Below are 15,899 nucleotides of genomic sequence, written 5' to 3' on the forward strand. Positions count from 1 at the left end.
CAGTCCTTGCACCTATAGTAAATCATTAGTTCTCTTTTTATGAACTTTTGTTAATTGGTTTATACCCTCTTAGAATGGGTTCTAATTTGTAGATGCCTGCTTGGTATTGCAGAAGCAATTCACTCGTGAAAGTTTAAGAAGGAAGAGTTCTCAATGCAATTTTCATTACCAGAGAAAACATAATAGCTGTCCCATTATAAAGGAGCTTAAAATTACTAATCTAATTTTAGGAATACTTATAGAACCATCATAAGAATTAAGAAATCATCTATTTGTCTGTACATCATCAGGCCAAGACAATACATCTTCGTTGCTCTGTGGTGATCTGCTCAAAAGAGTGGGGTAATGAGCATGACAAATACAGAGGCAGATAATTGCAGCCAACCATTCAGCTGAGAGCAGGGTCCCCAATGGAGGAGTAAGAGAAAGGATTGAGGGAGCTGAAGGGGTTTACAGTGCCATAAGAACAACACTAAGAAACACCCAGAGCTCCCAGGACCGAAACCACCATCCAAAGAGTACACATGGACAGACCCATGGCTACAGCTGCATATGTAGAAGAGGATGGCCTTCTTGGGCACAAATGGGAGGAGAAGCCCTTGGTCTTGTCAAGGCTTGATGTCCCAGTGTAGAGGAAACCAGAACAGGGAGGCAGATAGGCCTGGGTGTTTGGGTGGGTGTGGTAACACCCTCACAGTAGAAGGGGGAGGGGGTTTTATAAGGGGCTTTGTGGAAACCAGGAAAATGGATAACATTCGAAATGTAACAAAAGCCCTCTCTGGGGAAGGGACAGCGGATAAGGTGCTCTGAGCCCCTACTTCCCTGCTGCCTCCCTTTGATCGCGACTGTGGTGCATGGTGTCAGCCTGGGACTCTCCATGGGCTGCTGCTGGCACTGGTCCTGGCGTTCATGCCAAGAGCATGATGAGCAAGGAGCACATTGTTTGTCCCGATTCAGAGCAGGGCGAGTGGCCCCCAGAGAATAAGCACAGCTTCCTGTCCGATCATGAGGTCTTCCTGGGCAAGGAGGGCTCCAAGACCTTTGATAGCTAATCCTGGACGAGAGCAGGAGAGGCTGGGGAAAATTGTTGATCCAATTGACAGTGATGAAGGCAGCCTTGTTACTGCTGAGGACCTGAAAGTTTGGATCAAACAGGTACAGAAAAGATACATCAACCAAAATGTGGCTAAACTCTGGAAGGATTATGATAGGGACATAGATGAAAAATCTCCTGGGAAGAATACAAGCAGGCTACCTATGGCTACTACCTGGGAAACCTTGCTGAATTCCAAGATAGCTCTGATCATCACAACTTTAAAAAGTTGCCTCCACGAGATGAGAGGAGGTTTAAGGCCTTGACGGTGACCTGACAGCTACTCAGGACGGGTTCATTGCTTTTCTGCACTAAGAGGATTTAAAACATATGAAGGAGATTGTAGTTCTGGAAACGCTGGAGAATATCGACAAGAACGGGGATGGTTTTGTGGACTAGTATGAGTACATTTTGGACATCTTTTTCTCACGAGGACAATTGCCCTGAGACCGACTGGGTTTTGTCTGGGGAGCAGTTCAATGATTTCCCAGATCTGAACAAGGATGGGAAACTGGATTAGGATGAGATTCACCATTGGATCCTCCCTCAGGACTATGACCATGCACAGGCTGAGGCCCAGCATCTGGTGTATGAGTCAGATAAAAAGAAGGATGAGATGCTGACCAAGGAGGAGATTCTAGACAACTGGACCATGTTTGTGAGAAGCCATGCCACCAATTACAGGGAAGATCTTACCAAAAATCATGATGATCTTTGAAAGAAACTCATCCTCATGTGGCCAACAGTCACATGCTTTCTATTCTGGCTGATTGCTATATTTGTCAAGTATATAGCAGTTGTGTCCCTAAACAATAAGAAACCTTTCTAAAGCTCAAAAAAATCATGCATTACACCACAAACAATAATATTAGGAGACTTAAACACGCCACTTTCATCAATGGACAGATCAGGGAAACAGAAATTAAACAGAGACACAGAAAGACTAACAGGTTATGAAACAAATGGATTTAACATATATTTATAGAACACTCCACCCTAAAACCAAAGGATATACCTTCTTCTCAGCATCCCATTGTACCTTCTCCAAAATTGACCATATAATCGGTCACAAAACCAGCCTCAACAGATACAGGAAGTTAGAAATAATCCCATGCATCCTTTCAAAAAACCACGGACTAAGGCTGCTGATCAATAACAACAAATAAGACAGAAAGCCCACATATACATGGAAGTTGAAGTCAATGACAACTTGGTCATTGGAGACATAAGAAAGAAATTAAAGACTTCTTAGAATTTAATGAAAATGAAGATACAACATACCCAAACTTATGGGACACAATAAAAGCAGCGCTAAGAGGAAAACTCATAGCTCTGTATGCCTGCAAAAAGAAACAGGAGAGAGCATATGTCAGCAGCTTGACAGCACACCTAAAAGCTCTAGAAAAAATTAAATAAACCCTAGAGGAGTAGAAGGCAGGAAATAATCAAACTCAGGGCTGAAATCAAACAAGAAGAAACAAAACCGAGTATCAAAAGAATCAGCAAACCCAGGAGCTGGTTATTTGAGAAAATCAACAAGGTACATAAACGCTTAGCCATGTTAACCAGAGGTCACAGAGAGTGTATCCAAATTAATGAAGTCAGAAATAAAAGGGAGACATAACAACAAAATCTGAAGAAATTAAAAAGATCATCAGATCCTACTACAAAAACATATATTCAACAAAACTGGAAAATGTGGAGGAAATGGACAATTTTCTATACAGATACCAGGTACCACAGTTAAATCAGGAACAAATAAACCATCGAAACAACCCCATAACTCATAAAGACATAGAAACTGCTATTAAACATCTCCCATCCAGGGGCTGGGGATTTAGCTCAGTGGTAGAGCGCTTACCTAGGAAGCGCTAGGCAGGCCCTGGGTTCGGTCCCTAGCTCCGAAAAAAAGAACCAAAAAAAAAACATCTCCCATCCAAAAAGAGCCCAGGACCAGATGGATTTAGTGCAGAATTCTATCAGACCTTCATAGAAGACTTCATACCAATACTGTCCAAACTATTCCGCAAAATAGAAACAGACAGAGCACTACCAAACTCCCTCTATGAAGCCACAATTACTCTTATACCTAAACCACACAAAGATACAACAAAGATAGAGAAATTCAGACCTATTTTATTTATGAATATTGATGCAAAAATGCTCAATAAAATTCTTGCAAACTGAATCCAAGAACACATCCAAACAATCATCCATCATGGTCAACTAGGCCTCATGGCAAGGATGCAGGGATGGTTTAATATACGGAAGTCCATCAACGAAATTCATCATATAAACAAAGTCAAAACCACATGATCATTTCATTAGATGCTGAGAAATCATTTGACAAAATTCATTACCCTTTCATTAATAAAGTCCTGGAAAGATCAGGAATTGAAGGCCTGAATCGAAATATAGGAAAATGCAAAATACATCAAACCTGTACCTAACATCAAACTAAACTTAGAATATTGAAGGAATCCCACTAAAATCAGGGACTAGACAAGGCTGCCCACTCTTTCCCTACTTAAGTACAATATGGTACTTAACGTCCTAGCCATAGCAATCAAACAATGAAAGTAGGTCAAAGGGAAAAAATTAGAAGGGATGAAGTCAAAACACTAATATTTGAAGATGATATGATAGTCTACTTAAGCAACACCAAAATTCCACCAGAGAACTACTTAACCTGATCAACAACTTCAGCAAACTGGCCGAGTATAAAATTAACCCAAACAATTCAGTAGTCTTCCTCTACTCAAAGGGTAAACAGGCTGAGAAAGAAATTAGGGAAATGACACCCTTCACAACAGTCCCAAATAATATAAAATAACTTGCTGTTACTTGAACCAAGCAAGTAAAAAATCTGTATGACAAGAACTTCAAATCTCTGAAGAAATTGAAGAAGATCTCAGAAGATGGAAAGATCTCCCATGCTCATAGATTGGCAGGATGAATATGGTAAAAAATGGCCATTTTGCCAAACACAATCTACAGATTCAATGCCATCACCAACAATATTCCTACTCAATTCTTTATAAAGGTAGAAAGTGCAATTTGCCGTCATTTGGTATAACATAAAACCCAGGATAGCAAAACTATACTCAACAATAAAAGACCTTCTGGGGGAATCACCATCTCTGACCTCAAGCAGTATTACAGAGCAATAGTTTGTATGGTATTGGCATACAGACAGGCAGCTCAGTGGAACATAATTGAAGACACAGAAATGAACCCACACACCTATGGTCATTTGATCTTTGACAAAGGAGTTAAGACATCCAGTGGAAGAAAGGTAGCAGTTTTAACAAATAGTTCAACTGGAGGTCAGCATGTAGAAGAATGCAAGTTGACCCATTCTTATTACCCTGTACAAAGCTTAAGTCCAAGTGGATCAAGGGCCTCCACATCAAACCAGATACACTAAAATTAATAGAAAAAAAGTAGGGAAGAGTCTCGAAGACATGAGGACTAAGGAAAATTTCCTAAACAAAATACCAATGGCTTATGCTTTAAGATCAAGAATCGACAAATGGGGGGAACCTCATAAAACTGAAAAGCTTCTGTAAGGCAAAGGAGAGTGTCATTCACACAAAAAGGCAACCAACAGATTGGGAAAGTATTTTTACCATTCCTGCATCTGATAGAGGGCTAATATCCAAAGTATACAGAAAACACAAGAAGTTAGAGTACAGTGGGCCAAACACCCCTGTTAATAAATGGGGTACGGAGCTAAAGAAAACATTCTCAGCTGAGGAATATCGAATAGCTGAAAAGCACCTAAAGAAATGCTCAACATCCTTAGTCATCAGGGAAGTGCAAATCAAAACAACCCTAAGAATCCACCTCACACCAGTCAGGATGGCTAAGATCAAAAACTCAGGTGACAACAGAGGCTGGGGAGGACGTGGAGAAAGAGAAACACTTGTCCATTGTTGCTGGGATTGCAAACTGGTACAAGCACTCTGGAAATCAGTCTGAAGGTTCCTCAGAAAATTGGATATTGCACTACCTGAGCACACAGCTATACCTGTCCTGGGCATATACCCAAAAGATTCTCCAACATACAACAAACACATATGATCCACTATGTTCATAGCAGCCTTATTCATAATAGCCAGAAGCTGGAATGAACCCAGATGCCCTTCAACAGAGGAATGGATTCGAAAAATGTGGTACATCTACACAAAGGAGTACCACTCAGCTATCAAAAACAATGACTACATTCAATTCATAGGCAAATGGAAAGAACTAGAAAATATCATCCACAGGGAGGCAATCCAATCACAGAAAAACACACTTGGTATGTTCTTGGGAGCAATGGCCTCGAATCACTCCATTATTGATGTTATTATTATGGTTAGCATTAAGTATGACTGGGTTCATGGAAAAACCCAGCCAGCTGCAGAAGACTAATACAAATGTGGTGGTCAAGATGAATAATCATATGATAACGTGTGATGTTAAGATACCCAAAGTCATGACCTGTAACCTTTCTGAAAAACCAACATCATGCTGTCTAATAGATATGACAAACCTGTGACCTTTTTGACTACCTGTCAACATCAGCGGATTCCCTGACCACATGAATATTGTGTCCTTGGCGTGGGTAAATGTTTCTTACTTCTCTCCCCTCTCTGTTACCCTTTTTATGGTACAAATTCAGCATTGGGGAAAAATAAAATTGTCACCTTGATCAGACTCTTCTCTTGGCATCCTTCTTCATATCTCTTATCCCTCATTCTCTTCCAGATTCTCAGCACCCCTCGTTGACAGTATGTACTCATTGATAAGTGGATATTGACCAAAACCTCAAATTACCCAAGATGCAATCTACAGATCTCAGGAAACTCAAGAAGAAGGATGACCAAAGTGCAGATGCTCCCACTCCTTCTTAAAATGGGGAACAAAAATATCCATAGGAGGGTATATGGAGGCCAAATCTAAAGCAGAGACCGAAAGAACAGCCATTCAGAGTCTGCCCCACATGGGGCCCATATATATACATCCACCAAAACTAGGTAAGTTTGATGAAGCTAAAAAGTGCTTACTGAAAGGGACAGAATATGCATCTCCCCTGAGAGACACATCCAAGGCATGTCAAATAAAGAGGTCAGTGCTGGCAGTAAACTACTGACCTGAGAACAGGACGCCCTTTATGGGAATTAGAAGAAGGATTCAAAGAGCTGAAGGGCTTGCAACCCCATAAGAACAGCAATGCCAACCAAATAAACCACTAGCAAAAGACTATACGTGGACTGACCCAGGGGTCCAACTGCATATGTAGGAGAGAATACCCTTGTTGGGGCACCTGTGGAAGGGGAAGCCCTTGTTCTTAACAAGGTTGGACGCTGACTGCAGGGAAATGTCCGGGAAGGGGTTTCTAAGTGGCATGGATTGGGGGACCATACATATGGGAGAGGGCATGGCAGGGGGGCTTATGGACCAAAAGCTGGGAAAGGGAATAACGTTTGAATAAAACATATATATCTATTAAAAAACTGAAATTTAAAAAAATGATACTAATACCAAAAAATAATCAAAAAATGTGAATAAGACAGAAATTTTAGGTTTTGGAAAAAGATGAATGCCAGGTATTTGAAAAACTGTATGACCATGGTAAACACTTTAATATACTTGAGAAATTTTTTACATGTTAATGAACTGCATCTTTTTTTTAAATAGTGAATGGAAATACAGTCCCTTCCTGGCTGTGAGGCTAGGTATCCACATGTAGTGGAATTTATTATTTGTTGGTCCTGAATCTTTGAGTCTCCTTCTAACACAGCTTATGCCAAGGAAACTAGGCCAAGGTGATGTCTAAGCCATTGACCAAACTATCTGGACTAACAATTACATGTGAAATCCCACCTTGTAAATGGGAGGAGAGGAATAAAAGATACCTTTGAGGATTTGAAAAAGATGAAATGTACCCAAAAAAATCCAATAAAAAAGTTTAAAATAAAAATAACTTAGGAAATACAAAATACTGGGGTGCCATTCCACAATCATGATGTGTTTCTTCTTTGATAGCTTACAGGTTAATTTACTTCTCTATAACTGTTTTCTTATTTCAAAGTAAGTAATGGCATCATCTCTGGAGTGATGGTGAGAACAAAAGCTTTGCCTAACTTGAATAATCGATCCCTCCCGAGCATGTGCTTAACATTCTAAGCACAGGGAAATTTCCTGAGGGGATTAAAAATCAAAATCCAAACATAAAACAGGAACAACAACGATGTAAAAACATTCTGCACTCTGGGTATGAAGGCATGTTGCAACTTTAATCAGCTTTGTAGGTATTTCTAATAAACACACAAAGAAACAAAAATCCTATCACAGTCCTAGCAGTTGCATCCAACAAAGAGAGAGCTGTGAGGTAGTGCGTGCTGCTTCTTTCCCCAGATACCCCTGGGCCACAGGTCTGCACCCAGTGAGCTGGACCAAGAGCAGCCAGGTTGAAATTCCTGCTGCCATGGCAGGATTCTGCAGGAACATTTCCCTTTGACAACAAGGAACCTGTGTGGAGGAGACCTCTTGGTGACTCATCAAGGACTCTACGTTCCTATTCTACAGGGAGAAGCCCTGCCAGGTCTTTGGCAAGACCAGCCAGTTGTTTGGGGAAGTCTCTGGTCCTGTGGCAGAGGGCGAGGAATGGCAGAAAGAATAGCAGCTCCACTGAGAGCAAAGGCTACCCCTTCTAGGCCTATGACCTCCTAATTAATTTATCTTTTCACCCGATGCCCTATTCACATTTTCTTACTATCATACAACTGTGATCTTGAGGAGCAGCTGGGCTCTTGTTTTCTTAATCAGTTCTTTGTTGTCACAGACGTTTTTAACTTACTCCAGCCCCTGAGACTTATTCATACCTTCTGTATGCAGTAGGACCCTTGGTGGGCCTGTCATCTCAAAAATAGAAGGTTCGGTAATCCAAAGATTGGACTCCAGTTTACCTCAGGCCAGGAAAGAAGTCAGCCACCATTAGTAAAAGAGCAAGGGAAAAATTACATAGCAAAAACAAGTGCCTTAATTAGAAGAAAAGATCCTCAACTTCTAAGGCCTGCACATCTGCACCCCTCTCTTCTGAGCGTTGTATAGTGATGTTGTATAACTCCAGATGGTAGTAAAAGGCAGAGTTCTTTCCAGAAAGGTCAGACATGATTTTCACTCTTACATCTCTGAGGTGGGCTGGCATTATAGCACACATTCATGTTGAATTATTATAACACCTATGATAAGAAGACAGAATCCATATATCACAATGCCAAATAGACTCCCGCCTGAACGTATGGACCCATTAAAATTGAGGTTCAACCTGAACTCAGGCCATTCCACTCCCTTCCCATCCTCCTGATTCTTATGTTTGCTACAAGTAAAAGATCATGGTGTAGTCCCCAACATTCTCATGCCTAGACTTGTCTATTCACGAATAATGATATTGGAGAAGTGATGGCTATATAGTTACAATGTAGTAACACAAGGTCCAGGTTGACCTTTGCTCACTGATGTCCAATTTAATTGTCTTGTTATATTTGAGAAAGGGAGGATGTCCTACATAATATATAAAACGCACAGAAATTTATTATTTTATATATGCCCTGTAGTTGGACCCTATGTTCCCAAGTAAAAGGAGTTTTTATTGCAAAAAAATAGGATTATAGACCATTGATTTTGTGAAATACATGGATATGTAAATGGAAACAATGTCGGCTTTCAAGGACTGCACAGTAAGCACATATTTCCAGGTTTTATACACTCAGAGGTATAGAAGAAATATATTGGCCTCTAGAAAAAGGGAAAAGCTTAGGAATCGAAATGTGTGTAACATGCATTCTCTCGAGTAGTAGATTTACTTTTAAGAAAAATCTCCCTCCTCCTTGGTCCCTAGAGATTTGGGTGCTAAGAAAAATCTGTTCTCCAATTCAGGGTTGTAAGCAACCCTCCCCAGCAAAAGCATTGTTGACTTCTAATGAAGCAGAGAGACATATCTAGCTTTGAAATAGAGGTTGCCAAATGGTATTCCCAGTGACACATGGGAGACTGGAGGAAAGGGTCCCCACATAAATTCATCAGTGTGGGGAGAGCTGGTTAGTAGGTAGGCCATAGAATTTTCCAGTGACATCACCAGTAAGCCCTTCACTGGACACTCTATTGTATCTAAGAGATCCCTAGAATCTTCTGTGATGTCGCCAGTGTTGTGGTGACACCAACTGCCTTTGGGATATTACTTCAGTTCCCTTTGGGTTCACAAGCAGGCATGTTTCGCCAGCTGCTCAGGCTATTTCGGAAGGAAAGTGTTGATCAAGGAGAGACCGCACCAGGTCAGAGGGAAGCTGACCCCCTCTCTAGTGAAACAGGAAGGAGGAAATCATTCTGGGGAAGGCTTGGTGAGTCGTGGGCAGAGTTGGGGAACATCCTCAAGGAGGTAGGTTTGAGATGTGCCTTCTAAGACTAGGCCTTACAATCAGGAGCCTTGGGATTTTTCAAAGGCAAACCAAGAGTCAGGAGTTCCTGATCTTTAAATTGAGAGAAAGCCAGAAAGTTGTAAGACTTCAGTGTCTTTTCTTGAAGCTTTTTAACTGTGAGTGTCAATGATTGGCAGGAAGAGGCACTGTGAGATTAACAATGTGACCATCCATGTTTGGGAGTTGAAGCACTTCATCCTCTAGATTACTGTAGGTTACATAAGTCTCTGATGGCAAGAACAAAGAAGGATGCACACCTAGTCATGAATTGAGTACTCAGACACTTTGGGCTGGACCACACTTGGTTAGAGCTTGATGGTGCTAAGCATTATGAAGTCATTATGAACTTCAGGATTATCTGCACCACATCTGATATGAGATAACAATGTCGCAGATGTTTATGTCTCAGTCAGATTATAACTGTCACTGCCGGGGGTTGTGTAATAGTGCGTGTGGCACGTGTATGGCATTAGAGGTTGGGAAGAGGGACATAGCTTAAGAATCAACCTTTAAGAAAGCTTTTCTGCTCTTTCAGGGATTAACCCAGTCTCTACCATTTCCCCTTCCTCAACCTCCTTTTCGGATTCAGAATGATCTATTCTGTCCATTGGTTCAAATATGCAAATTCACTTGGGTTTATCTGTCTACAGGTTTTGGTAGGGAGGCATCATCCCAAAATGTCATCATTAAGCAAGAGGAGTGTCTAAAGGAACTGGAGGAACTCAAATTTGAAATCCAGAAGTGTCAATTCGAGAGGGATGAACTTTATCAAATCCTGGATCTTTATATCTATGATGAGTGGGACCACAGGTAGTCATTATGCCCAGTAACCTGTTCACTGTCTTGCGCTCTCTCTCTTCTACCTCAAGATTTACTCATAGCACGAGAAAGTTTCACATCTCATCCTGGATTTTAAGGAGATTTGGCAGGCATTTGCTTGTGAGATAAGCTAGGTGCTGTGTGTTTAGGGTCAACCTCTTTTGTACTTGACCCTGAGCCTCTTGGATTAGCATTGGTTCTGTCATCAGCTAGAAGGACCTGGTCACACTTGCTGCAACTGTGTGTGTGTGAATGAAATGCCTGCACGTCATCACTCTTTCCTCTGAATTTGTTCATTATACACTGATTCTATGGCACCTCCATGGATGTAGTTGGCATTCTAAACGTGTTTGGATATGGGTTGCTATGTATGTATGTGGAAGTATATGTGGTGTTTACTCAGGATCAGGACGTCTGGGACCTTTGATGGGGTCTGAGGATTTGTTTGATCAACACTTTGCAGGTCATGATAGTGATGAGTACGTGGAGGCCCACACTGATCAAAAGAGCACTTTGCTCCTTCTGTATACCTTGGTGGCACCCAGGACTCTCCCGAGGGGAGGAGGTGCTATAAATCCTCTTCCTGGTCAAACTTAGTTATGCCCTCTGAGAATTCATGTAATGATAGAAACCAAGGATTGAGTATACCTGCTTTCAAAACAAGAGATATGTCATCTTTTTGAAATTTTTTATTATATATTTTTATATTATATTTATATATTATTATATATTATATATTTTATTATATATTTTTATTTACATTTCACCTAATTCTGAAATCGTGAGTTCAAAACATTATTTGTTCCTTTGGCCATGACCTAACCCAGGCTGCATGTCGAATTGCCAGTCCTTCAATCCGAACATGAGATGAGAATGATGGCTATGCAAATGATGACCAACTCAGTAAGTGATGCCATGGAGAGGTACAAGGAGCTCATACAAGTGAACAGTTCCTACCAGTGAGTCGCTGACAGAGATGAGAACCCAGCACTAGGCACGGAATGCTTCTGTCCTGTATGACTTTGAACAAAAGTCAGGGCTCTGGTTCTGTAGTGTCTGACTCTTAACAAGAAGCCTGCCTCCTGTCAAGGGTCTTGGATTTGTAGCTCTTGGACTCAGTTGTCGTACATGTGAAGGGTGTAGAAGACACTCCAATTGTTATTTTCCCCGTTAAAGATCCTCTAGATAGAAAAGGTTTGCACCATGATGGGAATATCAATCAACTCTGAATCTCTAGGACTCTGACAGGAGATTTAAAGATCTGTGATCCATGAGAAACACATGGAAAGATTGTATAGCTATTGGGTCTTCAACTACCCCTCAGAGGGGCTTTCCCCACAACGTGAAGATGGTTTCACCATACCATGGACATACGAGCTCCCTTATGGACCATCTCTTCTTCCTTGATTTATATAAACCGTCTTAGTGTCAGGATTTTCAGAAGTACGTTGATTCATGTGGAATGTGGATTCTGGATTTGACCTCCTCTAATTGGTGCTAACTTGAATAGTGTGGCTCTATTCTGGGGATTTCTGAGGATGAGGACCCTTGAAGGGATGATTGTACTTGCAGGAGTGACAGGCAAATAGAAGCTGGCTGGGATTTACCATTTTTTGTTTGTGGTTCAGCATCAGGCAATCCCAGCTCCTGCGTGAACAAGCTCAATTGGAGAACAATATACAGATTTTGCTGAATGAGAAGAGAAAACTGCTGGTGGAGCAGACTGAACTGCCAGCATCCTCTGTGGAGGCAAAGAAGCTCTGTGAAGAGGCCGGAATGAACATCTGTGACCCCAGAGCCAAGCAACAGCAGGTAGGGTTAGGCCTCAGGGTCAGGTTGTCCTCATGTCTTACCATAATCATAGACAAACCAATGTAACTGTCTATTGACTGATCCATGTCCTGACCTAGGTCTCATCCAAGTGTTCATTCATGTAATGGTTTACAAGGCTTTTTGAGGAGATAGCCCCTTTTCAAGAAACTGCATGTTTGGAAAGAAAATGCTCCTGCTCTTCGAGAATCTGCACTTCATTAAGGGAGATAGGTTGATCACACATCACAGCACTACATGCCATTATGTATGTAGGGTGCTATGTGGGAGCCCCTCTTTAGACTAGAACAGGGCTTTGAGGGATGAAGCAAAAGCCTGGAGCTCATTTTATTTTCAGGATCGTGTGAGACTCAGGAAGTAAGTAGTTTTCAAGGAGGAGAGCCTGGTGGAAATGCCAAAGAAATGGTTCTCATTGTCATTTGTGGTGGCTTTTGTTCTTCCTCCCCTCATGTCCCTGTATATGAAGATGGTGACTTCATGCTTCATAGATCTTGGGTAACTACAGAGCCTGTGTATCAGTATGTCAGTCCTGTCTTATTTGAGTGCCCCTGAGAGTTCATAACTGGGCCTTACAACCTGAAGCTGGTTAGAAGAGCAAGGATGTGGAAAAGGTTTCTCAAAGGCTGAGGGTAGGCATGAGAGATTTGAGAATTCAAGAACAAAGTTATCCGTATATACCCCCAATTCTCACCAAGAAAGGTGCATTGCTGTGCTGACCTGCATCTTAGGGAGCATGCGGGGAGGCCAGTTCATGACATGCAGTTTTGTCCAGTCATTATCTAACTTAGTCCTTTAAGCCTAGGTCTCAACAAACATGAAGCTTCCTGTTTTATGGTGGCCAGCAGTCTTTGCATCATTCGTCCAGTTCCAAGTGGAGCCCCCTCTCTTATTTGTCTCAACACATTCTTAAACCATTCACCTATTTTAAAAATAAGGATTAGATTTCTTCACTTTACCTGAACAGAGTTATCCCCCGGGAAGATTCTGGATTGTCTTATTGGCTTCACCATGATCTTGCATTGAATCCTAGAGTGCAACCCTCTGCTGACATTGCTTTGCTGACTATATCATGGGCACTGCATTCTTTCAGGATAGATTCCCTCTCAATATTGTACACAGTGCTGCATTTCAGAAAATTCACTGTATGTTATTTATTTAGCCTTTTTCTGACTGACATTGAGGTTGTTTTTATATCACAGGAACTCTAACGTGACCAAATGTTCCTCGGAACTGACCATGAGTTACTGTCTTCTGTGGTGCTTCCAAAGTCTTCTATGAAGGAAACAGGGTAGGTTTAGTGAGGGGCCTATGATGAGTCAGCATAGAACTTGATGGAGTCTTTTCCTAGAAATTTCTCTCTTGGGGATTTGATGTTGTGTTGTTTAGGCTATCTGTGCAGAACATGTAACTTACTTGTCGGACCAGCAAGTATCTGCATAGAAAGGTTTCCTGAAGTGGAAATGAGTACAGGTCAGGGCAGCACATATTGCTTGAGTCTAAGAGACTTGTACACAGCATTGTTCCCACTAATTCCTCACTCAACAGGAAATGTGCTGCATAAGAGCAAAGTTTTCATTTGTGCATGCGATTGTGTATCTGTGTGTCTGTGTTTGTGTGTGTGTTTGTGTGTGTGTGTGTGTGTGTGTGTGTTTGCAGTAGTGAACGTGTGTTTCCCTGATTTTCCAAGTTTCATGAGAAAAGTACTCTAAGCGTTCACTTTACATCCATGAAACATGAAATAGAGCTGCCCAGTCATTTGGCATCTCCATCTAGCTCTGTACAGCAAAAGGACACTTAAATTACTAATTTATTCTGTTTCCAAAAATTTCAGAAGAGAATTATCTTGTGAAGTCTGGGGGAGGAGTGGAAATATGTTCAAGTGAGTCGTGTTTCACAGGGGTAACAAATGGTACAGGCCTAGAGCTTGCAGGTCCCTTTTTGTTATGGTGTAGAAGCAGGACAATAAAATCCTTTAGAAATGCAACCCCCAAAAAGAGGACACAAAAACACCTGTAAAGTTAGATATTCAAGTGATTACGGGCAAAACTACTGATCTGCATTGAAATCCTTTGGAGCACATCAAAGGAATGGAGTACTGGGAGGTAAGGGCAAGGCTTCTCTATAAAATCCATGAGTTTATGTTGCTTCTCTGTTCTTTGTGAATTGTGAAAGCCCACTGGAAGGTTGTGTCACTCACTGTGTCTTCTCCAAGGTTGCCTTCCACATTGCCTGCTACCATTTCTTTCCAGCTACCTTGGCACACTACAACTTCCCGTGGGAGTTGGCTTGGATTTTATTCATTGAGAATTTGAGTTGCTTGGAATTGTATCGTCATCCAGAAAAAGTCCCATGGCTATGCTGTGGTGCAAGAACAGGCAGTTTCAGGAACCGCTTTAGGTGCACAGATAATCCAAAGCGCTCCTCTATGTTATCTGTGTAGCATTCTGCAAGTGCTGTCGATCAACATCATTTTCTCTCAGTTAATTTCAGCCTCAATGGGTTAGGAGAAATGATGAGCTTCAAATGGGTCTGACAGTGTAAGAACAGGTAGCCCTATGAGAAGCCATGTTCAGAAAGTGCAACAGAAGTTTTAGTTAACCCAGTGATTCCACAACAAGGAGTAGGTATTGCCATTGCAACTAGGGAGCATCAGTGTTGTAGTGGTCCCAGAGTAACCTTGAAGGAGAATCTATCCAGACGTCCATCAGCCAAGGAGTAAAAGTGTACCATACGATGGAGCCCTTCCATGCATTCTGATTCAGTGTGAGATAATCCATGCAAGCTTTTACTTACTTATTCAAATTATCTGTGGAACAATCACATTACGGGGAGAAAATTTGTTGATTTGGATCCTGGTTATGGAGATTTCCTGTGATTCTAGCTTTGGGCATGAAGTCACTCAGGCTATGGTAAAGACAGCTCCGATTAGAAGAAGTTGCACACTTTGGGGAAAGTCTGAAAGAGTGAACAAGAACAAGAGTCTAGTCCACCACCAATATATGATCCTTTGCTGAGCAACAAGACAGCTCTACACAGCCTTTGGGACTTGCTAAGCCAGACTGTTAATGGAGAAAGAACCCTGAGTCTATGACGGTTTATGGGAGGACAGCACATCACTGACTGAGCTGTCTATTGGCTCTGGCCACTATGTACATATCCCACTCAACATTTGTTTTTATGCCTCCAGCGAATCCTGGGGAATCTTTACATTAAGCATTAATGTTCAGGTAGGAACACAGGCTGGAAGAGGCCATTTGAATATCCTTCCCTATATAAATACCCTTTTTGGGTGGATGACCACCCCACCTGGATTTCAGCCTCAGGCAGCTAAGGAGCTACTCAGAGTATTGTTCTGGTACAGTTCATGTGAATTTTGCCCATGAAACAATATATATGATCCTCTGGATTTCTTGCTATGTTCTACTCCTTTCTTCCTGTGATCTCTCCGGAAAGATCTGAGGACATTTTCTCTTCTGTCCTCTCACAAATTGCCTTACACTAGCCATAGACTTACAGGGGTGCTGTTCTGTTTCTACATCACAATCACCTTTAATGTCCATGTGTATGCTGGGAAGATTTGCATGGAGCACATTCTCAGTGATTACAGGATCTGTGCGGTAAGCATGAATTTGAAGTGAGATGGCTTCTCTGTGTATTTGCAGATACAGTGGTTACAAATGGAAACTAGA

The 15,899-nt window shown here is 41.6% G+C and overlaps 1 protein-coding gene across 3 annotated transcripts in view; it reads left to right on the forward strand.

Annotated features, from left to right (window-relative positions):
* The first annotated feature begins 847 nt into the window (after positions 1-847).
* The window catches only part of LOC134480522 (uncharacterized), a 62,349-nt gene continuing 47,297 nt past the window's right edge, over positions 848-15,899 (forward strand). The window contains exons 1-4 of one of the 3 annotated variants that reach the window (XM_063268043.1): positions 848-6,114; positions 10,212-10,371; positions 11,208-11,339; positions 12,009-12,192. In XM_063268043.1, coding sequence (XP_063124113.1) covers positions 6,024-6,114; positions 10,212-10,371; positions 11,208-11,339; positions 12,009-12,192 — 567 coding nt within the window. In that variant the 5' untranslated portion in view covers positions 848-6,023. Of the gene's footprint in view, positions 6,115-6,819; positions 9,484-10,211; positions 10,372-11,207; positions 11,340-12,008; positions 12,193-15,899 lie in introns of those variants that run through there. The other 2 variants (XM_063268042.1, XM_063268041.1) reach the window with 2 other exon arrangements.

The sequence above is a fragment of the Rattus norvegicus genome, chromosome 9 (assembly GCF_036323735.1).
Source record: "Rattus norvegicus strain BN/NHsdMcwi chromosome 9, GRCr8, whole genome shotgun sequence".
Lineage (NCBI taxonomy): Eukaryota > Metazoa > Chordata > Mammalia > Rodentia > Muridae > Rattus > Rattus norvegicus.